At 44.2% G+C, this 26692-nt stretch overlaps 1 protein-coding gene across 3 annotated transcripts in view; it reads left to right on the top strand.

Annotated features, from left to right (window-relative positions):
* ZBTB35 (zinc finger and BTB domain containing 35) overlaps positions 1-16099 on the top strand; it is a 36941-nt gene extending 20842 nt beyond the window's left edge. For 2 of the 3 annotated variants that reach the window (XM_089687804.1, XM_089687805.1), the window contains exons 4-7: positions 2637-2781; positions 4085-4764; positions 8741-8871; positions 15219-16099. In XM_089687804.1, coding sequence (XP_089543930.1) covers positions 2637-2781; positions 4085-4764; positions 8741-8871; positions 15219-15866 — 1604 coding nt within the window. In that variant the 3' untranslated portion in view covers positions 15867-16099. The remainder of the gene's footprint in view (positions 1-2636; positions 2782-4084; positions 4765-8740; positions 8872-15218) is intronic. The other variant, XM_089687806.1, reaches the window with a different exon arrangement.
* Positions 16100-26692: the final 10593 nt, after the last annotated feature.

Here is a 26692-nt window from a genome sequence, read left to right as displayed (position 1 = left end):
ATTCCCCGAGTCATACTGACCCATCTCCCTCTTACAACTTGATATTAAGATCTTGGCTAAGGCCCTGGCCCTGCGTTTAACAAAATGATTTACATTTAATCCACCTAGATCAGGTCGGATTCATGCCAGCTAAAAACACGGAGTTCAATCTACCGAGGCTCTTCATGAACCTGCAGGCTTCCCATGACCATATGGGTTCCAGAGTTGTCAGTTCACTTGATGCTGCTAAAGCTTTCGACTCGGTACAATGGGGTATTGATGGGAATGTTTAAGTAGATTTGGATTTGGGCCCAAATTTCTTAAATGGCTTTGATTACTCAATCATGCTCCTACAGCTAGGGTCCTGGTTGGTGGCTGGGTGTCTGATTCCTTTCCCCTTTCTAGAGGCATGCGTCATGGATGTCTTTCCCCCTTCTTATGCACTGACAGAGGAACCCGTAGCCATAGCTCTCCGTACACACCCCGAAATTCGAGGTATGTGCTCTGGTCAGTTAACGGAAATGGAGGATGCGGGCCCCTCTTAGGCCTGCTCTTTTTTAGATTATTTTCGAAATTTTTTTCCGGCCTCAGAATAAACTGGGGAAAGTCCCAGATTCTCCCTCTGGACATTGGTGTTCCTACTGAGGAGCAGGCCACTCTCCATTTTAGTTAGAATCAGCACTATTACATATCTTGGGGTTGTGGTTTCTCGCGTAGCCGAGGATTATCTTTGGCTTAACCTGGAGCCTCTGTACCCTAGGCTGAAATCCAAATTACAGGCTTGGGCTCGTCTTCCTTTAGGGGTTATGGGGCGTATTAATTTGATCAAGATGGTGCTTCTGCCTAAACTTCTTTTATATACTTTGGCAGGCACCGGTATATTTACTGTTGCGCATTTTAAAATCTCTTGATTCCATGTATAACTCCTTTGTATGGGACAATATGAGACATAAACTGTCGTGGCGTGCTCTTACAAATCCCACGCATTTGGGGGGGGCAGTGCTCCCAGATTTTAGCCTCTATTATTTAGCAGCCCAATTGTCTCATTTTTTCCACTTAGACAAAGGGGATAAAGACCGATATCTTGCCTTGGTGTGTGCTCCAGCCTTCTCTTGGGCTACCCACCCCTTTCAACTTTTTATTAAAGGGCATGCAGGGCCCCTCAATTATGGGTGGCCGCAGGGGATTGTTTTACCACCACTGGAAGATCTAGTTCTTGGCCTCCAGTAAGTTGCAGGTTTCTTGCATAAACGCCCACACCCCCTTATGGGACAACCCGAACCTCCGTGAATTGCTTACTCTCCTCGATTTTCATTTATGGATCAACAAGGGGATTTTGTATGTTTCCCAGGTGTTAACTAGTGCTGGTATTAAATCCTTTTAGGACCTTAAATCGGAATTCGACCTCCCTAACTTTATGCTCTTCTGCTATCTCCATCTTCACCACGTGCTGCATGCCCCATTTGGAGACTACATCACGTAGCTGGACTCTACATACCCTATGGATGTGATTCTTGGTACGGACTCCCAAAAAACTTCCGCATTCTACCCCCTGCTTCGACATTGGCATATCAACTTAAAACCCAATCCCGAAATTGTCGGACTGCCTCACCTAGAGATACACACCACCACACACACACACACCCCCTATCTAATGCCTGTTCGGTTCTCTAAAAACAGTCCACTCTGTACTAAATGTGGGGCTTCCAACGGTACCTTTTCATCTCCTATGGTCTGGTGCCCTCATTCAGGGCTGTTGGATTCAGGTGGTCCGGTTCTCCATGACAAAAAAGGCTCCCCTCTTACTCTATGCCCTAAGCCATGTTTACTTCTTAGTTCAGAAACCGACGAACTTCAAACTATTTTCTTACAGGAAGCTCTTTTTATGGCCAGATTATTGCTTGCCCATACTTGACTTCGAGCACTGCCACCTACATTTCCGCAGTGGGTCGCTGCAATAAACAGTACATTACCATACAAGAAGGCCATTTTATATGCATAGAGGATGCCCTGCTAAATGTCATAAAATTTGGGAGAAGTGGCTTGACTCCATGTTCACTTGTGGTGAGGAGGATGTGTGATTTGTGGTGTGTTTATTTTTGCCCTTTCCTTGTTCTGTTTATTTATCCCTGTGGTAGAGGCACCATGTTAGTGGAACTCTGTTAGTTTTTCCTTGCCCACGGCAAGTGTTTTTTAGTTTGTGTACTTATAATTCTATTTGCCAATATTTTGTCTCTGTATCTATTGGATGTATGATGTGACTACATGTATTCTTCTCTGAATAAAGAGTTTGCTTGTTAAAAATAAATGATACCTCGTGCAGTTTTAATATTTAGATCACGAACATCTGGATGCAGCACAAACAATGCCAGCTTGAAACACCTGCCCTAGTGCAAGCACAATTTTGTAAAGTTTACCTTTTTAAAATGGGGGGGAAAACAACTTTTTTTTTTTTCCAAACTAAGGCAGTAAACCAATTGCTGCAGTCATAGCACGAGAACCACTTTGGCTCCTGTGTGGTAGATAACTAAGGCTTTTAGGTGCTAATTCAATCTCTCAGTGCAAAGGGTGTGTCTAGAGTATCATATTTTAATTTTTGTCTAACGGTTTATGTATAAATACTCTCTTACACTTATGTTTTTTTTTTTTTGTAATAGGTGTGAGCAATATAGCATTCAGGCACCTGATAGAGTTTACATACACTGCTAAATTGATGTTACAAGGTGAAGAGGAGGCCAGCGACATCTACAAAGCAGCCGAATATTTACAGATGCATGAGGCCATCAAAGCACTTGAGATCAGGTATTGCAGGGAGTGTGTGTGTGGTCTACATTATTCATTCTAAGCCTTTAAATACAGCCTGTCACTACCATTGCATTATTATGCTGTTATATAAAGCTACAACTCACAGTAGAATAGATGCAGTTCCTTTTTTTTTTTTTTTTTTTTTTTTTTTCTTCCCCCTTTCCTTTCTTTCCTCTTCTCATTCAACATTTCCTGCAAGATCTGCATTCTATCCTGATGCCTCCACTCCCCCTCTTTGGTCATGACATCACTCATATTGCTGGCAGAGGCTATGGAAGCCTTGCATGACCTGTACATATTCCTCTTACTTCCCAACAGAGACTATACCGTCTTCAGACAGTAAACCCCTGCAATAGAAGGCACCGTATATTCAAATCTAGAAAAAAGTGGCTTGTTTCTCCTACCTCTCCTGAATTCGTGCTACAGCCTCATAAAATTAGTTTGATACTCGAGGAGCATGCCATGCATGTTTCCCTGCCTAATGCTGGTTCTTTTCTTCAACCTCCACGTCGCAGGACACAGCAGTGGTAAAAGGGAGGAACCACAGTACACAGGTGGGGACACAAGCATCTAAAACACCTGGAGATGTCAAGTGATAAGAGGCTTTCTGAGGCTGCAGAGGTAGAAGAAACCAGCTGCCAAAGAGATGAGTGTACACTGACTTCTTCTGCAGGTTGTAAATCTTTAGACACCTGACAAGGTCTCGTTAATCCCTGTTAGGTAAGGCAGTGAAATCAGTCTGCTGGCTGAAAAAACTCATTTTATTTATTTATTACAGGCACTTGTATAGCGCCGTCAATTTACGTAGGGATTTACATATATATTTTGCTTTCACATCAGTCCCCAACCCTCAAGGTTATCTAAAGTCCGTAACTTGCATTCATACATACACATACTAGGGCCAATTTAGACAGTATCGAATTAACCTACCAGCATGTCTTTGGAGTGTGGGAGGAAACCGGAGTACCCCGAGGAAACCCACACAGGAACAGGGAGAACATGCAAACTCCAGGCAGATGGTGCCGTGGTGGGGATTGAGCCAACGACCCTAGTACTGCCAGGTGGAAGTGCTAACCATCTAGCCACTGTCTTCTTTTTCTTTTATTTCTTTACCATGCAAATTACTCTCTGCTAAGGTCTCTGATACCCATAGACAATTTTATTTTCACTTCCTTCTGCCAACTTTGATAGGTCTGTACATTTCTGGTGAAGAGTACCAAAATAAAAAGATCCCTATGTGCTCACAGGTGCAGTCATTTATCCTGTTCTACCTTCAGTGATTTTTATACATGTTTTCTAGGAACAAAGAGACTATTTTAATTGAAGGGAAACTTGATGAAGATGAAAGCATTAAAAAATGGAATGTGGAGGATACCTCTGGCGTCCTTTCAGAGACCTTACCGTCCTCAGAAGGTGAACCAGTGGAGATTGAAGTTGAATTAGCCGAAGGAACAATTGAGTTAGAAGATAATATTGAGGCTTTGGAAGCAGTGACCTCGTCTGACCAATCTGTCAAATATATCCAGAGTACCGGCACATCGGATGACTCGGCTTTGGCCCTCTTGGCAGACATTACAAGCAAGTACCGCCAGGGGGAAAGAAAAAGGCAGCTTCAAGAAGACTGTGCCAATGAAAATGATGCTGCTGGCAAACAGGTAGAAGGCATTGAAATTATGGAAGTTCATCTGTCAAATGTCAACAACATGTTCCATTGTCAGAAATGTAATCGTTCATTTAAATTGTTTTACCATTTCAAGGAACACATGAAAACACACACGGCTGACAATTATAAGTGTGAAATATGCAATAAAAGCTATGTACGGGAGGTTGCCTGGAAGCAGCATCTAACCTGCTATCATCTGGACGAAAGTGGGGCCGCCAAGAGGCCAAAGCCTGGGAAAAAAATCCATGTTTGCCAGTACTGTGATAAACAGTTTGATCATTTTGGCCATTTTAAGGAGCATCTGCGGAAACATACAGGTAACATCCATTGTCTTCATGGTGTTGTCCAGTAGAAGGCTTTTTTCAGCAACTGTAAGTCAAGCTGCAGAGCACCCTGCTAACTGCTTACAGCAACTTTTTTTGCAAAAGTAAAATAGTAAAGGACTCGATGGAAAGAAGACATTCAATACTCCCCTTTCATGCTGCTGATCTCTGCAGTAGTGAAAAGAAAACACAGGCTGAAGTTCCTGCAGAATCCAATGCTTTTGAGTATGTTTGTAGCGTGGTCCCCTGACCTGTCCAGCACTACTGTCCACTGTGGGGTGCCAGTGGGATTAGACAAAATGCACAATGGGGACCAGCAAATTGACATTATGGATTCTATAGGATCTTCAGCCCTTATTCTAGCAACTGAGGTGCTTTGTTGTGTCTGCAGATAATGGGATTGCAAGGGTTTCCAGTCACCTGTACTGACCTGGTGGGTTTATTTGGTGATCTTTGATGACTGTTGTTCCGGGTGTGCCTTAACCACTTGCCCTTCAGAAGTTTTACCCCCTCTTTCTGACCAGGCCATTTTTGTTGCAATATGACGCTGCATTACTTTAACTGACAATTGCGCAGTCATGCAATACTGCACCCAAATGAAATTTTATGTCCTTTTTTTTCCCCACACATAGAACTTTCTTTCGGTGGTAGTTGATCGCCTGTGCATGTTTAAATTTTTTTTTTTTTTGCACCATAAACAAAAATAGACCGACAATTTTGAGAAAAAAACATGTTTTTTTACTTTTTGCTATAAAACATTCAGTAAAAACATTTAAAAATCAACTTTTGGCATAAATTTAGGCCAAAATGCATTCTGCTACAGGTCTTTGCTAAAAAAAAAAAAATCCCAATACGTGTAAATTATTTGGTTTACTTGAAAATTAGTGTATACAAATGGCGTTATATATACTGGAATTTTTATATTTTTTTATGCTAGTAATGGTGGCGATCAACTTTTAGCGGGACTGCGGCAGGCATTCTGACACTGGAGGAGAACTAACCGCCACTGTCAATAATACAGTGGTCAGTGCTAATAAAAAGCATTGACACTGTGCTAATGACACTGGGCTGGAAGAGGTTAACATCTGGGGCGATCAAAGGGTTAACTGTGTGCTGTTTTACTAACTGTGCTGTGTGTTTTCTACTGTGTAAACATGCTGCTTTGTATTGCTCTGCTATGCAGAGCAATACAAAGCAGCATGCTGGTGCTGACCGGGGAGAGATTGTTTACTTACAGACCCCTCCCGTCAGTGTTCCTTGGTGATCACTGGGTGCCAGCCGGGGATCTCCAGCCGGGACCCGGTGATCGACAGCTGTCGCAGGTGGCACAGGTAGGGCGGTGCACGCATGGCTCCTACCTGAAAATGCTAAATTATATTTTTATATGTATGTATGTGATTTTGCGCAGCTCTGCCGCCCTGTAGCAGTAGTTCTGCTGTAGGGAAGTGGTTAATTTTTGCACGAGGCTAATTCAATTAAAACTTTTTGATTTGGATAGTTCTTACTTTTGGAATAAAAATTTTTCGCTGCCTCTGCTTTTATATTATGAAGATTTCTCCCTACTTTCCTGTCGTGGTAATGGTCAGATTGAACAGCAAATTACTTAAAATTTCCCCTCCAAAGACACCAACAGCAATAAAAGTAAACCTTGGCTGGCCATACATTTTGTACAATTTTCCTTTAGATTTACCAAAGCCATATAATATGAGGTCAAACCTAAACACTTTCAACTTGTCTGCAATCAGGCAGTCTCTTGTACTACATAATTAAAGGTAAATCTAAAGGAAATTGGATAAGAAAATTGTATAATGTGTGGCCAGCTTTACTCTCTTTGCTGTCTGAGGTTCTGACCCTTCACCACTCAACTAACAACAATGTTAGCAATATAATAAGAGTAAGTAAAAGGCATTGTAATCTGATATGACTGTCACATTTATTATATCCCACAGACCCCAGAATAGCATAAACTGTGTGTAACTGAAGGTTGCTTCAAGGCAGCAGTGCTAATCGATGCGACACAGCCAGTGCAATTCACCAGTATTGATTATAGCTTTCAAGGTTATACCTAAAGTCCATCTCCACTTTTCAGTCAAATCTAAGAAACGCCCTGCTAGAATTGTGTTTTTGTCGTCCATCAATGGATCGACTTCTTAAGTACAACCAGCCTGCCCAAACATGGATCGAATCTCAGCCAATCCCTGCTGAATCAGCCAAGATTCCATCCATATATGGCCAGCTTAACAACCGTTGTCTTTCATGCACATTGTTTACCTGAGCTTTTGTTCAAAAAGAAAACTGCTACTACAACTGGTCAGCAGCCCCTGGCAGTGTTATTGGTTTCCCTGGTCTCTGTCACTCTTGCTAGTCAACTTAGTCTGAATGCTGACAATTTAAAATCCGTGAAATAACAATAATATTTATATCAATTCCTTATTTTAGGTAAAGTGTCTGTATACAGTTATGAAGATACAATATTTTTCATGATCGTTGTCTTTTAGTAACAGAACACATAGGAATACTTAAAGCGGAGTTCCACTCACCCTGTAAAAAAATAAGTCAGCAGCTACAAAAACTGTAGCTGCTGACTTTTAAAAAACAGCCACTTGTCCTTCGGTCCCGCGGTGTGTCCCCCGCAGCCCGTTTCACCAGCCGTCCTGTTTTCAAGGAGGCCGGCATCTTCAGTGTGGGCACCCGGCTGTGATAGCTTGCGGCTTCACAGTCAGGTACCCACTGCACATGCGCAAGTAGCGCTGCGCTTTGTGAATGGTCCTGTAGTCTTATGGGACCTGTCACGTGTGCCAAAAGACTACAGGGAGGGAGGACACCTTCCAATTACCTAGGCGGACCGGAAGTGGGAGCGGGTACCTGTCAAATTTGGGTACCCGCTCCCCCCCACCCCACCCAATCCTTAATGGGGAGCGGGGGAGCAGTTCTTAAAGCGGAACTTCCCCTTTTGGGTGGAGCTCCGCTTTAAGAGGTGAGACCATACTCTCAACTGTTTTAATGTGAACATTGAGGTTATTTCAAATGCCCATTGTTGACTAGTTCTGCCCAATCCATATATTGGCAAAGAAGCTTCACCAATGTGGATGAGAGCTATAAAGGTTACCTAATTCTGCTTTCTCTTCCTGAAAATGCTAAATGCCTAGATGTCATGCTGACGCTCTGATCTCAATATTTTAATCAATGACCCAGGATAAAAATGCAGCAAGTGAAGTTGGCTTTAAAGCGGTAGTAAATACCTTCTAAAACCTGTATCTACACGTAAGCCTATAATAGGGCTTATCTGAAGGTATAGTGAATATCAGTAAATATCTCCCTACATTTTCACCATTTAGGAGATATTCGCAGTTATAGCAGCCAGTGACGTCAACCGCCCCTGTGCACTGACGTATCCAGAGTGCTGTGCCGAGACTTCCATGTGCAGGAGTGATGTCATCACACCCCAGCCAAACGGTTGAAGCAGCTTAGGAAGACTGGGTGAAGATGGAAGCCCTGTTAGAGACAGGGTAAGTCTGTCATAATGTGCTAGCATGCACCACATACTAGCACATTATGACATTAACCTGCAGGGAGACCTTTTCTTCTTTTTTTTTTTTTTTTTTTTTTTTTTTTTTTTAAAAAGAGTTTACTACTGCTTTTTATACATTCTGAATCACTGATCCAAGAATACAGGTCTGGTGTTAACTATAGTTGCTACATGCTTATGGCTGGATCAATGACTTTTGAAGTAAGAGGGGGTCAGTGCGATGACCAGGAAACTAGAATTGTTTGGAGGATGTCAGCGATGTCAATATTCCTGTTTCTGATAATAAATAGTAGACTATTTTGAATCCAATAAGGACATTATTTTGACGTGAATGTCGATGATTACCACAAATAATTGATAAAGGGTCGAGCATTGAATTACCAGTTACTTTACATGTCCTATGATTGCATTATTTCATGGATGCATTTCTTTTCTGACCAGGAGAAAAACCATTTGAATGTCCAAACTGTCATGAGCATTTTGCCAGGAACAGTACTCTTAAATGTCACTTATCGGCATGCCAGTATGGAGTTGGAGCTAAGAAGGGAAGGAAGAAGCTGTATGAATGTCAGGTGAGTTTTCACTGCACTAATAACTGCAAATGGCTCCAGCTTTCCAGCGTTCCTTTAAAGAGGGACTGTCCCATTTGAGGACATCTTCTAGTGCATCATGTCTCTTATGCAGTAGGGAATAAGTATAAGTGATGTAAGGGGAAGAAGTAGAGATGTGGAACCCATTTAAAGCTAAAGTTTAATTGGCTTATATGTTGCCTTCTCTGGTTCCGCAAGTTCTACAAGGAACAAGTGGCGGTGTATATATACTGGGTTTTCTTATTTTATTTTTATTAGTAATGGTGGTGATCAGCGACTTATAGCGGGACTGTGGGGGGCATTCTGACTTTGGGGGAAACTGACGGTGTCACTGACATACTCAGTGACACAAATATAGTGATCCGTGCTAAAAAAAAAAAAAAGCATTGACACTGTACTAATGGCACTGGGCAGGAAGGGGTTAATATCAAAGGGTTAACTCTGTGCAGGGAGTGTTTTACTGGGGAGCGGTGTCTGTGTGCTTCACTGTAAGCACACTGCTCTGGATGGATGGCTGTGCTGTGCACAGCCATCCAAAGCAGTGTGCACGTGGTGACAGGGAGAACTGTTAGTAAACAAAACAGTTCTCCTCCCCATTGGAGATCTTCAGAAATCACCGCCGCCGGCGAGTAATTACCGTCCGCGACCCGGTGATTGATAGCCGTGGCCGCAAATGGCGGCGTGGCCTTGACCTGGAAATGCAAAAACACGTATATACAGGTGTACCTCGGTTTACAAACGCCTCGGTTAACATAATTTTCAGTTTACAAATGAAAATACATTGAAAAAAATGCCTCGGTTTACAAATTTTTTTGACAAATTTTTTTCACAATACGAAGTGTATGTCGGTGACGATTTTTAAATGCAGTTGCCTGATTTTTTTTTTTTTTTTTTTTTTTTTCGCTATTACTGTTTAAAGGGGGCTTCCAGATTCCGATAAGCCCCCTGCCTGCCGACCCCCACAACCACTGGGCAGGTGCTTTATGGGGGGGGGGGGGGGAGAGAGCCCAAAAGCACCCCCGCATGTTGAGGACATGTGGCCTGGTATGGTTCGGGAGGGGGGGGGGGTGGGGGCGAAGGTGCTCGTTCACCCTTTCATGACCTGCTGGGCTGCATGCTCAGACAAAAGTCTGGTATGGATTTTGGGGGGGACCCCCACGCCAATTTTTTTTTTTTTTTTTTTTTTTGGTTTTTTTTTTTTTTTTTTGGCGTGGGAGTTCCCCGCAAAATCCATACCAGACCCAAAGGGCTTGGTATGGATGGGAGGGGGGACTCCGCCGGTTTTTGTATTTTTAATTTCCAGCAATTCTTTTACATTCAGCTGTCAGTGGGGAACCCCGCTGACAGCTGAAACATTAACACATGGCTGTCACTACTAAAATACCGCTTGACTTGATAAAATAACTCATGCTGTATTTTAGTGGCGTTTACTTTTTTTCTGACCTCAGGAACGGATTAATTGATTTTCAATTCATTCCTCTGGGAAACGGCGTTTCAATTTATGAATTTTTTGCTATATGAAAAATCCCGCAGAATGAATTAAATCCGAAGTATGCCTGTATACGTAATTTTGTGCACCCGTGCCTCCCTGTAGCGGTATTTCAGCTATAGGGCAGTCAGGAAGCAGTTAAGTCTGAGGTGCTTTTAGGAATGTCTAGGGCTTTTAAAAAACAAAAGTGGCTTTGATGATTTATATGTTTAATATTTTTAACATTGCGCTGTTTATCCCCTCCTCCCCTCGCTGCCTATTTCCAGCACCAAACCCGGGAACCAGCAGAGAGGGGAGAGACCTTGTAGTGTAATGAGCACCAATTGGCTATTTGTCAGGCTTATCTGTTATCCCTTTCACTGCCAGAGCCATTTTTGCATTTTTTTTGCACAAGTTTAAAAAATTGTTTTAGGCTTGAAGATTACACAAAACCCCCAAAAATTAAGAGAATAAAATTGTGGTAGCTCCAGTTTTATATGTTGCACAATATTACTGATTATTACCACAACATTTCAGTAAAAAATCCGCTTATTAATTTCAGGGCACAAAAAAAGCAATAAACGACTCCTTTTATATTTTACAAAAAAAAAAAGGAGGGGGTTGCACTGAGTAAATGGATATCCAATATGCCAATCCTTTAACTTGCGCTCGCTCGTGAAAAGGCTACAAACTTCAGTGTCCTAAAGGCGACACTTTTAAAGCCCTTTATAAGTCATCAGTATAGTATTACGGAAGAGGTCTGGTGCTCAAATTATTGCTCTCATTTTGGCGTGTGTGGTGATATGTAACGTGTATTGCAATCGACGGTTTCATGCGTAGGCATCCCAGAGTGTGCTTTTACGTTTATATGTGGGGGTGGGGCCACAAATTTTTTTTTTTTTTTTTTTTTTAGGGATGTTATGTGCTTGGCTGGGACTTAAATTTTTTACTTTTTTTTTTTTTTTTTAATTTTCATCGCAACAGAAGTCCTCTATGTGGTGATTTTTGGTGACTGGTTCTCTTTATTGAGACATCCAAGGTCTAAAAGACCTTGCATGTCTCCCCTGTACTCAACTGAATGTAATGCAGTGCACATCGCACTGCATTACATTTTTTCCCAGCCTCAATTGTCTGTAAATCTTTCAACAGGGACCCGGAAGTGTCACTTCCGGGTCAGGACAAGAAGGGAAGGGGAGCGGACATGTCCGCTTTCCTCCCTCCCCTCTAGCCAACGACGGTGAACTGGTCCCGGGCCTGCAGATGGGTAAGCGGAGCCTGGGAGACATAGTGGGCGGGGGGAGGTTCTCATGGAGGTTGGAACTGTAGTTTGTGTGAAAGCAATCGGGCAGCAGCCTGGCCACCCTACTTGCTATCACCTGACAGGTGAGCCCTACTGCTTGCCCGCAGAAGGGCTAAGGGTTAAAGAAAATATAAATTCAACACTCCTGGTGTCAGAATAACAGTGTAAATGGTAATGACTTGGAGAGGCTCAGTTTTGCTGAAAATGAGAGGATGAGTATGACAAATGCATTTGGCAGTGCTCAAGGGGAGCCACAAGTTGTGTCAAGTACCGTCTGAGGTGGAGGTTTCTTTAAATGGCTCTGCCTCTTTAGCCTTAACGAATGAGCCCTTCCGTCTCTAGTAATGGAAGAGTTCCTGAAGTTCTGTTTTAGATGTGGGGTGTATTGAAATCACTGAGATGTTGGAATTGGTGAAAACCCCTTTTGCTGTACACCTGTGTATCCACCGCAGATGGTCGACCTGCTACTGCAAAGCATCGGTAAGTGGGGACAGGTGGTACAGGGGATGTTAAGCAATGTTGGTCAAAATTGGTAAAGGTTACTGTCTTGCTGGTTACTTGTATGGAGAATGGTTTCACGGTTGTCTTTGAAAGTGCTTTCAGTGGTGGTTTTGTGCGGAAAGCGCTCAGGGGAGCTGCTAGAATTATCAAGTGACAGATATGTTAGAAGTCTCTCTGTCTGATGGGGTGCATTACTTTTGTTGCGGCCCAAGGTGCGGCTGAGCAGTGGTTGGTACATGGTGCTTGTACTGTCTCACCCGTTAGACCTCCTGAGAAGGAAGGGCCCAGAACGAACACGGCAGGAGTAGGAATTCTGTCCGTCACCCGCAAAGAGGTGCAGATTAAGGCACCCGGAGACACTGACAGGAATTAATAATCCTGTTGGTAACAGGGAAGCAGATAAACCCATGTTGAAAGTTGTCTCCCAGTGACTATGATCTTGGCTATGAGAGGCACGCTGGAGCACTGTTGGACAGGTCAGAGGTATTGTAAGTACCAGAGGACACACGGTTAAAGAGACTAGTGTATGAAAATGTGTTGAGAAAGGTCAGTGTGTAGAACAGTCTATTGTTGGACAACGGGGCAAAACTTTGGGAAGGTCCCATAGGGGGGATAATCGCTGGCCTGTATGTGGTCCCTCCTCCGATACTGTCCTAGCAAACAATGGGACAAGAGTTCCGCATGATTGTGACCATCATGAGCTGAGTAATCCATTGTGGAATATTTCTGTTGATGATAAACAAAAGAATGTGTTCATCTCAGATGATTTGGTTGCCAATGGTAACCACACAGGGGTTAGCAAACCTGAAAAAATAGATGGTGCTGGATAAGATTGAATCAGGTAGTGAGAGAGCTTGGTCCCTGACAGTCGTCATAGAAGTAGGCCCCCTACAGTCCTGGGAGAGTAGGTCTGTAGGAGGTAAAAAGAAACACAGGAACTCAAGGCCAAAAGGAAGAAGGGGTGGTAAAGAGAGCAGTGGGACTCCATAGTGCAAGAAGTGCTTGTGGAAGCACACCTGGAAAAAAAGATGTGGGCAGAGTTCCCCTTTATAAACAGTCAGGCTAGGTCTCTGCCAGAGTGAGCATTTGTGGAAACCTACCCAGAAAAAGAGTTGGGCCTACGCAGCTATCAGCTGGCACAGAGATGTTCCAACCACAGCGACGAGTTCATGTGTGCCTCCCTCTGGTTTGAAACAAGGGGAGATATGACAGGACAAGACTCTGTCACAGTGAGAAGATAGGAAAATGTGAGTGAATGCGACATTCCAGACTGTTTCTGAGCAGAGAAAGCTGTGGAATGGGCTGGGTTTTCCAGCCCTGGCTCAGAACATTCACCCCTTAGTCTGGGTTTTGCTAGACAACTGCAATCTGGAGTACAGCGATGTGAGGTGTCATTATATACTTAGGTTTGAGAAGAGCTCAGGGCTCCCAATTGGAGACCACTCCCAGTGAGGGAGACAGAAGGTCTCATTGAAGGGTCAGAGGACCCAGCCAAGAGATAGGGGTCTCCATTCAGTCAGGTCGACTCCTATCAGGGTGTCAGAAGAACCCCCCCCCCCCTCCTTCTCCATAGGCCATCTTTACAGCAGGGTGCTGTGTCTAAAGGCTAGAGGGCCAGGTATCCAGGAGAGGTACTGCAAGCGAAGCTGAATGAGCTTATGAGCCAGGTGGCTTGGCATTTTCCATTGTATTTATGGATTTCTCTTGAGGTTGGAGAAGATCCCCTGCATGGGAAACCATTTGTTTGTGAACCTCTAATTTCTTTTAAATAAAAGTGGGCTACCAAGCTCCTAAAAATAGTGTGTGTGTGTGTGTATGTATACGTGTGTGTGTGTGTGTGTGTGTGTATGTATATGTATACGTGTGTGTGTGTGTGTGTGTGTATGTATACGTGTATATGTGTGTGTGTGTATGTATACGTGTGTGTGTGTATGTATACGTGTGTGTGTGTATGTATACGTGTGTGTGTGTGTATGTATATGTATGTATACGTGTGTGTGTGTATGTATATGTGTGTGTGTGTATGTATATGTGTGGGTGTGTATGTATATGTGTGGGTGTGTATGTATATGTGTGTGTGTGTGTGTGTATGTCTCTCTCTCTCTCTCTCTCTCTCTCTCTCTCTCTCTCTCTCTCTCTCTCTCTCTCTCTCTCTCTCTCTCTCTCTCTCTCTCTCTCTCTCTCTCTCTCTCTCTCAGAGCTCGATCTCTCTCTCAGAGCTCGATCTCTCTCTCAGAGCTCGATCTCTCTCTCAGAGCTCGATCTCTCTCTCTCTCTCAGAGCTCGATCTCTCTCTCTCTCTCAGAGCTCGATCTCTCTCTCTCCACTGCACTGCACAATAAGAGATGTTCCCCTTTTGACAAAAAGTAATAAATGCACATTTGTTTTGCAGATACAGTGCATTAAATCAGTAGATAGCTTGTGCCATGCACGACTCCTGCAGACAAGTTGGTACATCTGCTTGCCCTATACGAGCAAGCCGATATACTCAGGAAGACAGGACGAAGACATTAACTACCACAGCACCGTGGTAGTTAAAGCCAATAGCTGCTAAGGATGTCGGGACTTGTAGTTTTCTCATTCACAGAATACTGTGAATGAGTGACACAGGCACACATGGTGGTGGTTTTTTTTTTTCTTTTTTTTTTTTCATTTTGGCAACTAGCGGGAGAGGAAGAACCCTGGCTAGCTGTCAAAGCGGGGGGCCAGTCCATTCTTTATATGTTACACCCTGGAGAGACCTGGGACAGCCGAGGCTCTTGTGCACATTGCTGGATTGAGATCAGGCTCAGGTAAGATTTTTGAGTGGGGGGGGCTGCACACAGAAGGTTTTTTACCTTCATGCATAGATTGCATGACGGTAAAAAAAAACCTTGAGCCTTTACAACTACTATTAGACAAAATGTAAATCTTTCAGGGTTTTGCTTAGGCACAATCAACATTTCAAAACGTTCCCTGTAACATAACAGATCTTCACATTCTGAGTTCAAGATTTCTTCAAATTTATATGGTGATTTTTGGTGCAAATGAATTTCTTAACAAATATTTGCTTGTTTTCAGGTTTGCAACAGCGTCTTCAATTGCTGGGACCAGTTTAAAGACCACCTGGTTCTTCATACAGGAGACAAGCCCAATCACTGTACACTGTGTGATTTGTGGTTTATGCAAGGCAGTGAGTTGAGGAAACACCTTCGGGAAATACACAACATCTCAGAAAGAATAGTGACAGAGGTCATGCTTCCTTCTGAATCGGGAGAAATGGAGACTGTGCCTTCAATGACCTTTGTGGAGCAGGTGGAACAAGTCCATGTGGTGCCAGTAGATCAAGTTATCCAAGTGCAAGTGGATCCTCCTCAGCTGACGGTAGGTCAGTTGCACCAAGATCTTCTGGAAGTGAATCAAGTGAAAGGCGCCCATATACTAGACTTACAGACCCAGGTACATATGGGTCACATAGAGGTGGAACATCTTCAGATAGACCCTGGTACGGAGGTTCATGTTGAGGAATTACATGTAAACCAGATACACATGGAGGAAGTTGAGGCTGAACTTCTGGATGAAACCAATATTCATCACATTGAACATGCTATCGAAGAACAGACCTGCCACACAGAGGAAGCAGAACTTCATCAAATTGTCCACACAGGAGCTGAAAACTTACAAATCAGGCAGATGGAGATAACACACATTGAAGCTGCTGCTGAGTAGAACATTGCACTGAGAAACCAGGGACAGGCAACAAGTGTTGAATAGGGTTGGCTTTGTTTCTTGATACTTGTTTTTGATTTAGAGAAGTGATATGTTTGGCAGACAGCCATCAGATACTCCCTAAGTTTTTATAAGCTGTAGACTTTCTGTAGAAAGTATGCGAGCCCCAAGAATTAAATTGCCTTGAGAGGAAATACTTTGGATTGAATAAACAACCAGATTCTACCTGTCAAGTTTACCATCCATGTCCCCTGATGGTACCTGCTTCTGATATGAACCTACTTAACAATTAGGACAGGATATTGTGTTCCAAAATCTGTGCCATAACCCAATTAATTACCTTTTTTCCTGCCCCAAGGAGTAGATTTGAGGTAATATCTGTCCATTTTGGGACAGCTCGCCCTTGGTTAAGACCAGAATATCTAAGAGCTTCCACTCCTGTATTGATACTTCATTTATGGCAGGAGCAAAGTTCTCTCCCAGCACATTTTGTGGTAAATATCTTTGTTGGATGTTGTTGAAGTACACCTGTTGCATATATACAGTTTCTCTGCAGAGGCCTGATACACCCCGCTTTTGAGTCATACCTGTAGCTGTGCAATCAGCAAAGCTCATGCTGATTGGAGAGTTGTAGCTCTGACTCAGTAAGAGTGTGTCTGACCTCTTCAAGGAGACCACTTTCCAGTAGTAAGGGTCCCACTCTGCAGCATGCTTTTCTACTAGGGTTGGGGCCGTACACATTTTTGTTTTGATGCACCTGGAATGTATTTAGCTGGTTTAAGCTGATGGTTCAGTTGGACTTTAATACAAGTCCTCAGTGGCCTCTGTAGCTGCAGGTACTGTGGAGTAGTTCATCCTCAAAGATCAAAAGTCTGGTTGCAGGTTTTTTTTTTTTTTTTTTTTTTATACCACTTAGAAATCCCTTCTGTTGTATTATATTAGCAGGGCATTGGGTAGCAAAATCTCTGCTGCCAGAGAAAATAAAGAGAAAAGGTGCAGTGATTTTAATGCCTTTTATTATGAGCTTTGGCCTGCAACTCGAGAAGTTGGTGAGGGCTTGTTTTAAAGCTTTTACTGCTTGTAAAAAATATGTAAATACTTTTAAGTGGTGTAAACCCAAAACCAAAAATTTTATATTTTGCAGTTTACAAATCCTTCGTTTTTTTGTTTTTAGGCTTTTCTCTGTTTTCACCTGGTGATCTGGCCAGTAACACACCTCCTGTATTAGAGTGCCCCCACTTGGGATGAAGGAGCACAGGAGTACCTTTTAGACAGCACTATTGTCATTCTGGGAAGAGGGGAGTGTTAATTGTACTATCAGATTTAGATACACTAACAAACTGAAGCCAAACTAACACTTTATAAGCAGTTACACAAACAGTTTTTTTTTTTTGCCTTTTTGGGATAAAGGTTTTCAGTGGTAGATGGTTTATCTCATTCCTGTAACTGCTACATCTGTAGGACAGCTTGTTCTTTTGAAAAACAACAGACTTACTGGCTGGATTATTAGGTGAAAATGAGAGCCTAAAAAAGAAAATGAAAGTGTCCCTGCATTCACTATATCTGGTCTCCCACAGTACACACAACATGGAAATGAAATTATGTTAATAACTTTAAACCGCTAAATTTTCTCATCAGTAGTTAGAGCAGTCTTGTGACTTCTATCAGTGTCCAGCTGAGCACTGGTTAAAACTTGGAGGAGGAGGTTTCATTCTGCTCTGACTGGTGTATGAGGCTACATGACCCCTGACCCTCTCTCTGGACAGTGCTGATTGGTCCTGTGCTGATCACATGCACCCTCCCAAAGAAACAAACAAAATCTCTAGCAATACACAAACAGATTGTCTCCTAGAGCTCTGTACTATGGGTAGATGCATTGGGGGCAGTAGAAGAAGGGGAGGATTAGAGAAGACAGGATCAAACAGACTGATTTTACTGTTTAACCACTTGCCTACTAGGCACTAATACCCCCCTTCCTGCCCAGGCCTGCACTTTGAATGACAATTGCGTGGTCATGCAACATTGTACCCATATGAAATTTTTATACTTTTTTTTTCATACAAATAGAGCTTTCTTTTGGTGGTATTTAATCACCGCTGGATGTTCTATTTTTTGCACTATAAACAAAAGAGCAAAAAAATTTGAAGAAAAAAGTTTTTGTTTCTGTTATAAAATTTAGCAAACAGGTAATTGTTCTCCATCACTGATGTGCGTTGATGAGACAGCACTGATGGGCACTGATAGGCAGCACGGATGAGGCATCACGGATAGGCGACATTGATAGGTGGCACCGATGGGCAGCGCACAGGTGGGTGGCACTGATTGGTACAGGTTGGCGGTACTGCTGGGCACTGATCATCCGTGCCCTGATGATCAGTGCCGATCCCTTCATTGACAATTGCCGGTTGTCGGCCGTACTTTCCTCACGCTGTGACAGCTTGAGGAAAAAACCGGCAACTCTATTTACCCGGTGATCTGGTGTGTCATAGGCGGTGCCGGGTGCACGCTGCTGGGGGTGCGCAGGGGGACATGTTCTGGAATAACGTCCATGGACGTCAACCCAGAACTAGACAACCATGCTGTAGCTGTCCATCGGCTATAGTGTGGTTGAGAACTGGTTAAAGTGTTACTAAACCCACAACAGTAAAATCAGTCTGTATATGCAGTAAAGCATGCTTGTTATACTCACTGTGGACCTCAAGTAGTTAATCCTCTGCATTGTGTAAAAACGCTGTTTGATCATGACTTCTTTGATCCTCCCCTTCTGCCAGTGTCCCCCTCTTATCTCCTGATAAGACATATGGTGTGGAGTTACTCTGCATATGCTCAGTTTGGTGTGTATTGCTGGAGAGGGTTTTTTTTATTTCTTGGGAGAGTGCATGTGATTAGCACAAGGTCAATCAGCACTGTCCAGACAGAGGTCAGGGGTTCTGCATCCTCCTAGAGCAGAATGAAAACTCCTTCTACAAGCTTTAACATGTGCTCGGCTGGACATGGATAGAAGTCACAAGACTGCTGTACACTACTGAGAGAAGGTATTTAGCAGTTTATATTTACTAAAATGATTGCATTTCCGTGTTGTGTGTACTGTAGGAGACCAGATATAGTGACTGCAGGGTCCTGGGAGACCAGATGTAGTGACTGCAGGGTCCTGGGAGACCGGATGTAGTGACTGCAGGGTCCGGGGAGACCGGATGTAGTGACTGCAGGGTCCGGGGAGACCGGATGTAGTGACTGCAGGGTCCGGGGAGACCGGATGTAGTGACTGCAGGGTCCGGGGAGACCGGATGTAGTGACTGCAGGGTCCGGGGAGACCGGATGTAGTGACTGCAGGGTCCGGGGAGACCGGATGTAGTGACTGCAGGGTCCGGGGAGACCGGATGTAGTGACTGCAGGGTCCGGGGAGACCGGATGTAGTGACTGCAGGGTCCGGGGAGACCGGATGTAGTGACTGCAGGGTCCGGGGAGACCGGATGTAGTGACTGCAGGGTCCGGGGAGACCGGATGTAGTGACTGCAGGGTCCGGGGAGACCGGATGTAGTGACTGCAGGGTCCGGGGAGACCGGATGTAGTGACTGCAGGGTCCGGGGAGACCGGATGTAGTGACTGCAGGGTCCGGGGAGACCGGATGTAGTGACTGCAGGGTCCGGGGAGACCGGATGTAGTGACTGCAGGGTCCGGGGAGACCGGATGTAGTGACTGCAGGGTCCGGGGAGACCGGATGTAGTGACTGCAGGGTCCGGGGAGACCGGATGTAGTGACTGCAGGGTCCGGGGAGACCGGATGTAGTGACTGCAGGGTCCGGGGAGACCGGATGTAGTGACTGCAGGGTCCGCGGAGAGCGGATGTAGTGAATGCAGGGTCCGGGGAGACCGGATGTAGTGACTGCAGGGTCCGGGGAGACCGGATATAGTGAATGCAGGGTCCGGGGAAAGCAGATATAGTGAATGCAGGGTCTGGGGTTTAGTAACCCTTTTTATGCAGCCATCACACCTAAGAATTGGTAAACTGCAATATAACAAATGTTTGCTTTTGCATTTAATACACGTTTTCATAGGAAGCACCTACTTTATTTACAAATTTAGGGTTTGTTTATGGTGGAAATTTCTTTCTCAGGATTTTCTAAGGCAGATGTTAGAGAATTCATTGAAAATGGTCTTTTCAGGCACTTCTTCATGGAAGCTCCTATTTTCTTCCCCGTGAATATCTCTGAAGATGTGTTTGGACAGGACTTCTTGTATTTTCTGCTTTTTCCAGCCAGCAGTTGGGGAATAGCTCTCACGTGGTGCTGTCATGTGACATTTATGGAAAAGTGATGACCAAGAAATGTCATTTTTAATCTCCTAGTGAATGTTAGAAGATGATTGGTTGCTCTGGACAGCAGAAGCTTTCCTCAAGCGTTTTCTGCAACAGCCAACATCTCTTCCTTCTTTACTACAATTTATTGACTAAAATATGTAAAAACTTGTAATAAAGAACACCATCCAAGCTGTAGAGAGGTGCTGATGGGTGAAGCAGACCACACAATGAAGATCACTATTTGGATGGCCTCATTTTCTGAGGTGTAAAACAGTAAAAACAATAGCTATTCAGTTCTCATTGTGCCATGTAAGCATTCCAGGAACTGCAATTTAGGAAAATCAGTGGCTTGCCTGCTGTATACTTTTTTTTTCTCTTGTATATCTAATAATAATGCAGTGGCTCATAGCAAAAGAAACAAAAGCACAGCCTAATCTCTACTCCGTGTTTTATTCCTTCACTCACTGTTTTTGTTTGATTTTTCATTATTCCTGTCACAATTCCTGTCTCTTTGGGCTTGTTAACAATCAGTGGGATCACTTCTCAGAGGTGTTTCACAATGGTGAGGAGGTGATATCTTGCCACCTCACCCTCTGTTTCACCCTCCTAAATTCCACACCAGCGCGCTGCATCTATGTGCATTGCATGCAGGTGTATAGTGGCCCTATAAGGAGGTTAAGTTTTGTTGATGTGTTCAGTTCAGATTACAGAAAGTTACGCAGGCCATAGACTGGCCGTTTATTGGCCGAATTGTCTGCCGATAAAACGAAAAATCGGTCGGCCCCGTTGCCGATGCTGCCACCCATGTCCATGAAAAACGGCCATTTTTCGTGGATTTTCCAGCATGACCGATAAAAATTAACGAGAAGATCCGCAAAAAATGGCCGACGGGCTGGCCCCACTAACTGCGTAAATATATCGGCCGATTGTTCGTGTTGATGAAAATTCGTCCGATAAACAACCCGTCTATGGCCTGCATAAGTGTATGCATTGAAAAACTATTTTAATATTGGATAGAGTGGGGAAGAGTTAAATCCTTTGACAGGTTATCTTTTGCTGTCTGTGTACAGTTTGCTATGTGTCTCCTTTCACTTCTGGTCCCTGAGATACAACAGGAGGTTTGAGTAAATCTTCTAAATTGAGTGGCATTCCCCTCTTAAGGCATTTGTCCATAGAACAGGTGTTCTTATTGAAAGATTTCCCCTCGCCTTCTGTTCTAAGGACAACTCTAAAATACTGGACTTCCCCCTCACTTTTGGTGACAGTGGTCCCCCCGAGCAACTTGAGCGGTGGATCTCCCTAATGAGAAACACGCAGAAATTAAAACTTGGCAGAGGGTCCAACCATTCCCTACTCGATCTTTCTTTTGCCTTTACATGCACTTAAAGAAAGGACATGGAAGGATCAACAGGTGCCTAGGCTGAAAAAAGAAAACTAATGTAGCAACCACATCTAAGGACTGGTAATCTTCTTTTTGGGTTTAGATATCCTGTACCAAAGAGGAAAATTTTATCAAAACTGAAACAGTCAGAATCTGGTGCATGTGTGTATGGCAACCAGTCAGCTTCTAGCTTTCATTTTCAAAGCTTAACTGTAAAAACTGAAGATAAAATCTAATTGGATGCCGTGCACAACTGCTCCAGATTCTGTCTGCTCCTGCTGCCAAAATCCCCACCTTCCTATGAAAGCAGATGGGGATCTTCTCCCCGTACTTTCTGCCACATTTCCAAGTCAGCATGGCTGTTTGGTGTTCCGCCCACACAGCCACGTCATTCATTGACTGCAATCTGTGAATGCGAAAAGTACAAGTCCCATCTGCCACTGCGACAGATGGCTTTTAGTTTTCATATGAACTGCGGGGTGCTAATGAGCACCCTCGTCGTACATCCACATGCACTGCAGCTTTCAAACTGACAAGCCGTACAGAGGTATAGGTGGAAAGTTGTAGGGCTTGTCTGCAGGAGCCTGACATTGCACCCACAATGCTCTGCAGCCTCCTGTGGGTAAAAAAAATTGCACGTTTTTCCTCCAAAAAATGTGCCTTTCGTGGTGTTTTTTTTTTTTTTTTTTTTTTTTCCACAAAGCTTTTAATCGTCAAGGACCGCAAATATTTGCATATGGTTTAGCTTTAATCTGTATGGTTATCCCTTCTTTTGTTGACCAAAGAGCATACATAGGGCACAGTGGCTACGCTGAATCATGGTTGATCTATTGCGGCCTTTCTAAACCTATTTACCCCAAATAAATTTCAAGTCTTGATGAATTCCTGCTGTAAAAACAATCAGAGGTCCATGAAAAAAATGTCTCTTTGCATTGGTAGTCAGTGGGAAGAATGAAACTCTTACAGACAGTTAAATAGTAATTGATGTCATGTTGCTGGCTTTGCTGAGTGGCCTTCGAGAACTATGTAGGTGGCAGGCAGGGGTGGACTGACAGCTCATGGGGCACCCGGGCAATAGGGGATCATGGGGCCCCTGTGTCCTTGCCTACACTCAAAAAAGCTGAAAAAAAAAAATACCAGGGGCATTTCATGGGGCCCCCTACTGACCCCGGGCCCTCAGGCAGTGCCCGAGTGCTCGAATGGTCAGTCCACCCCTGGTGACAGGAGATCAATCAGGCACACCTCAAGGAACCCAGAGCAACCTCTGGAGGAACTTTGATTGAGACTGGCTGATCTGTTGACTTGGTTCACTGTAATGAATAAAAAATCTGTGCATTAGCTTTAAAGCAGGGGCGGACTGACCATTTGGAAACTCAGGCACTGCCCGGGGTCAGTATGGGGCCCCATGAGATGCCCCTGGTACCTTTTTCATAGGCTTTTTTGAGTTTGGGCAAGGACACAGGGGCCCCATGATCTCCTATTGCCCGGGGGCCCCATGAGTTATCAGTCTGCCCCTGCTTTAAAGGATATGTAAACAAACAAAAAATTAGAAATGTTAATAAATTACAGGTTACTCATTCTTACATGTGGTGTCTGCATTAGTTTTCTTTCACTATTGATTCTTAAAGGACAAGTTCACATTTGGGAACATGTTGCAGCCTCTGCCCAATTTATTACCCTACCCCCGTAACAGCAGTACGGAGAGGAGTTCCCCGTACTAGCTGTCACTTTTTGAAAATGGCAAAGTCGTGTGGTGCTTCAGCCACTTCACTCATTCGCTGAGTTCTATGCAATGGATGAACTACAAGTCCCACCAGCCTATGCGGCTGTCTGCATGTAATTCTCAATGAACTACCACAGTGCTGTTGAGTGCTGTTGTAGTTCATGAAGTTTGCCTGCCAGACTGAATCTGCTTGCCCATATGGGCACACAGATGCACTGACCGTTTGCAGGAGCCATGTATGGCACCAGTGATCTGCTGACAGCTGGTGCAATGCTTTTCCTCCAGGAAAAAAAATTGTAAATGCACATTTTCTTACCTGCAAACAAAAGGGAACTTGTTTGTTTTTTTAAATGCACTTATCCTTTAAGAGAAAACTTTGTTTGCAAAGGCAACTTTTGTGGGAACTGTAGCTGACCTGGAGAAACATTTTGGTTATTCAGTACTGAGACCAAATTAGTAGACTTTCCTTATGTTGCACATTTTTACTATGTTCTCTTTCACGTGTCTTAAAAGTGAGGCCTATAAAATGTATTTACATATTCTTAACAAGTAGTAAACAAGCTTTAGACCAAACACTCACTGCCCTCTGTGACTGCAGGCACTATGGTGCAAGTCATCCTCAAAAAACGCTGCATAAGCTCTGGTATAGTTCTTTGAGCAGCTCAGGCTCAGAGTCTCATCCCAGCAGTGACTCAGCAGCCTTCTAATCTTGAATGCAAACAGAGAGCTGGAGCTGAGTGATCTGTTAAGCTCCTGAAAGAATGACTGAAGCAGGCTGTAGACAAGTCAAAAACCGATCGAAAATTCTTGGTTGTTTTTATGCATCATTAGTGTGCCAGCTGCAACATTTGATTTTCTGTGTCACAGTTGAAAGTGCCTGATTCAACATGGGTTTTTAAAAAAAAATGAAACTAATGATGGCACAATCGTATGCACCATTTTAGTTTTTCAATCGACAATGTTCTGTTTCCGACTCTTCTTTTTTTGGCCTTCCTTAGTGAAAACTCAGTGAGAGCGCACACTAAGCCCAGGCACGGTTCACACCCTTGATGTGGTTTGTTTGTGTAGTATGAATGCTCTGAACCGTGCCCAGGAACACTTGGAAGAGGAGGTCCTGGGCACGGTATATTTGTGGTCCAGTATGGCTCACTTCAGTGTTAGTGCAAACCATGCCAGTGCCCAAAGCTCTCCATAGAGCACTGAGCACAGATGCAGGGATCGCTGTGGTCTGGTAGGAGGTGCAGGGATCGCTGTGGTCTGGTTGTAGGAGGTGCAGGGATCGCTGTGGTCTGGTAGGAGGTGCAGGGATCTCTGCGGTCTGGTTGTAGGAGGTGCAGGGATCGCTGCGGTCTGGTTGTAGGAGGTGCAGGGATCGCTGTGGTCTGGTAGGAGGTGCAGGGATCGCTGCGGTCTGGTTGTAGGAGGTGCAGGGATCGCTGCGGTCTGGTTGTAGGAGGTGCAGGGATCGCTGCGGTCTGGTTGTAGGAGGTGTAGGGATCGCTGCGGTCTGGTTGTAGGAGGTGCAGGGATCGCTGCGGTCTGGTTGTAGGAGGTGCAGGGATCGCTGCGGTCTGGTTGTAGGAGGTGCAGGGATCGCTGCGGTCTGGTTGTAGGAGGTGCAGGGATCGCTGCGGTCTGGTTGTAGGAGGTGTAGGGATCGCTGCGGTCTGGTTGTAGGAGGTGCAGGGATCGCTGCGGTCTGGTTGTAGGAGGTGCAGGGATCGCTGCGGTCTGGTTGTAGGAGGTGCAGGGATCGCTGCGGTCTGGTTGTAGGAGGTGTTGATGCAAATGTAGTCGGTAACACTTGTTTATTGCCTAGTGTGACTGCAGACCAGTTAGTGAGTGGGGAGGGGGGCAGGCAGACTCAGGAATGGTTCAGCTCAACTGGGCCATGTGTGAGTGCACCCTTAAGCCCTGGTTCACATATATGCTGGCCGTGTTTTGCATGGTAATGATCGTCCATTCATTTGAATGGACTCCCGTGACACGCAGGGAATAAGTCCGTGCACTTCTTCTGAAAACGCAGCCTACACGGGAGCCTCGGTTCCCAGTATGGTTGCGTTTTCCAGTGCGGGCGGCGTGCCATTAGAACTGATGGCACCTGCCCGCGGGTCCGCATTCCTCTGTTTGGGTGGTGCGACTGCACAGATTTTTGTGCGGATCCGCAGCGGCACCACCCGCTCATATGTAACCAAGCCTAAATGTTACCTCTACTGTGCTCCCCATTGCCCTGCATACAGTTTCTAATATAATGCAATGTAAATACCTTTTTTTCTTCATCATTTTTCTGCAAAGCTCCTGTTATAACTTCTAGTGGTGTGGCCGATGGAAGTAAACGCTCTCCCCATGGACAATGCCTTAGAGCAATTGATGCTGACAGGTGATGGCACAGCTCTATGGAATTCAGGAGCATTGTCAGCCCTCCAAATTTAGACTTGAACAGGAGCTTTGCAGTCAAGTGACAACATTGTAAGACTGACATTTATTAGAATATATATAGGCCAATGGGGAGACCACATTTAAAAGTGCGTTTATAGTTTAGCCCTTCCTTATAAAGCCTAACTCCATCCTTTTGACCATGTTTCATGTTGCACCCATATTCAGATCTGTCTCTCCCGCCGCCATATCAACTCCTGTCAAATCTGAAATTGGTGCGGCTGTGCTGCAGCTCTGCCCACACAGCTGCATCATTCATTCATTCACAAGAATTTGTGAATGATGAAACCAAAGGTTTTCTCTGCCACCATGACAGATGGACTCGGAGTTCTCATTGAAAACACAAGTTTGGTGACATCACCACACTCATCCATTCACACTTTATGCTGCCCTGTAACTGAAGGTCCATACTGAAGTTTTTTTTCTTATTCTGGTGTCACAATCCTGCACGATGTCCTATTTGCCTCTTTCGGTCAGTTGACCATGTCCACAGCGCTTACAGTTATCAGATTATCTTTTCCTGCAAACTGTATATACCATCATAACCTTTGATGCTGTACCTTGCGGTATTAAAAATAAATTGGCAACTTCAGTCACAGAGGCACCAGCTGAGCGGCACCAACAATTTGCCCTAATTGAAGCTCCGTAATCTCTGACATGACTCTGTATTATTAGCAGTGCATGCAGTGGATGACCAAAGTGATCCTCCCCACCTGTTAGCTAGGTGTCTCATCACACAGCGGAAGAAAAATAATGTTACATCACTACTGCTTTCAACGTGAAGCATGTCATCCCTTTCACACCTGCAAATCATGTAGTGTTTCCATTTTTTTTATCCAACCTGTGTGTGTGTGTGTGTGTGTGTGTGTGTGTGTATGTATGTATGTGTGTGTGTATATGTGTATATATATATATATATATATATATATAACTTTGGCCTTCAAAGGATGAGTAACACCGTATTTGGGTACAGCACCTGCCTGCTCT

This window comes from Staurois parvus, unplaced genomic scaffold (genome assembly GCF_062004578.1).
Source record: "Staurois parvus isolate SC_StPar_1 unplaced genomic scaffold, SC_StPar_1.0 ptg000438l, whole genome shotgun sequence".
Classification (NCBI taxonomy): domain Eukaryota; kingdom Metazoa; phylum Chordata; class Amphibia; order Anura; family Ranidae; genus Staurois; species Staurois parvus.
The sequence above is the reverse complement of the archived record's forward strand: the minus strand, read 5'-3'. Positions and strand labels throughout refer to the sequence as shown.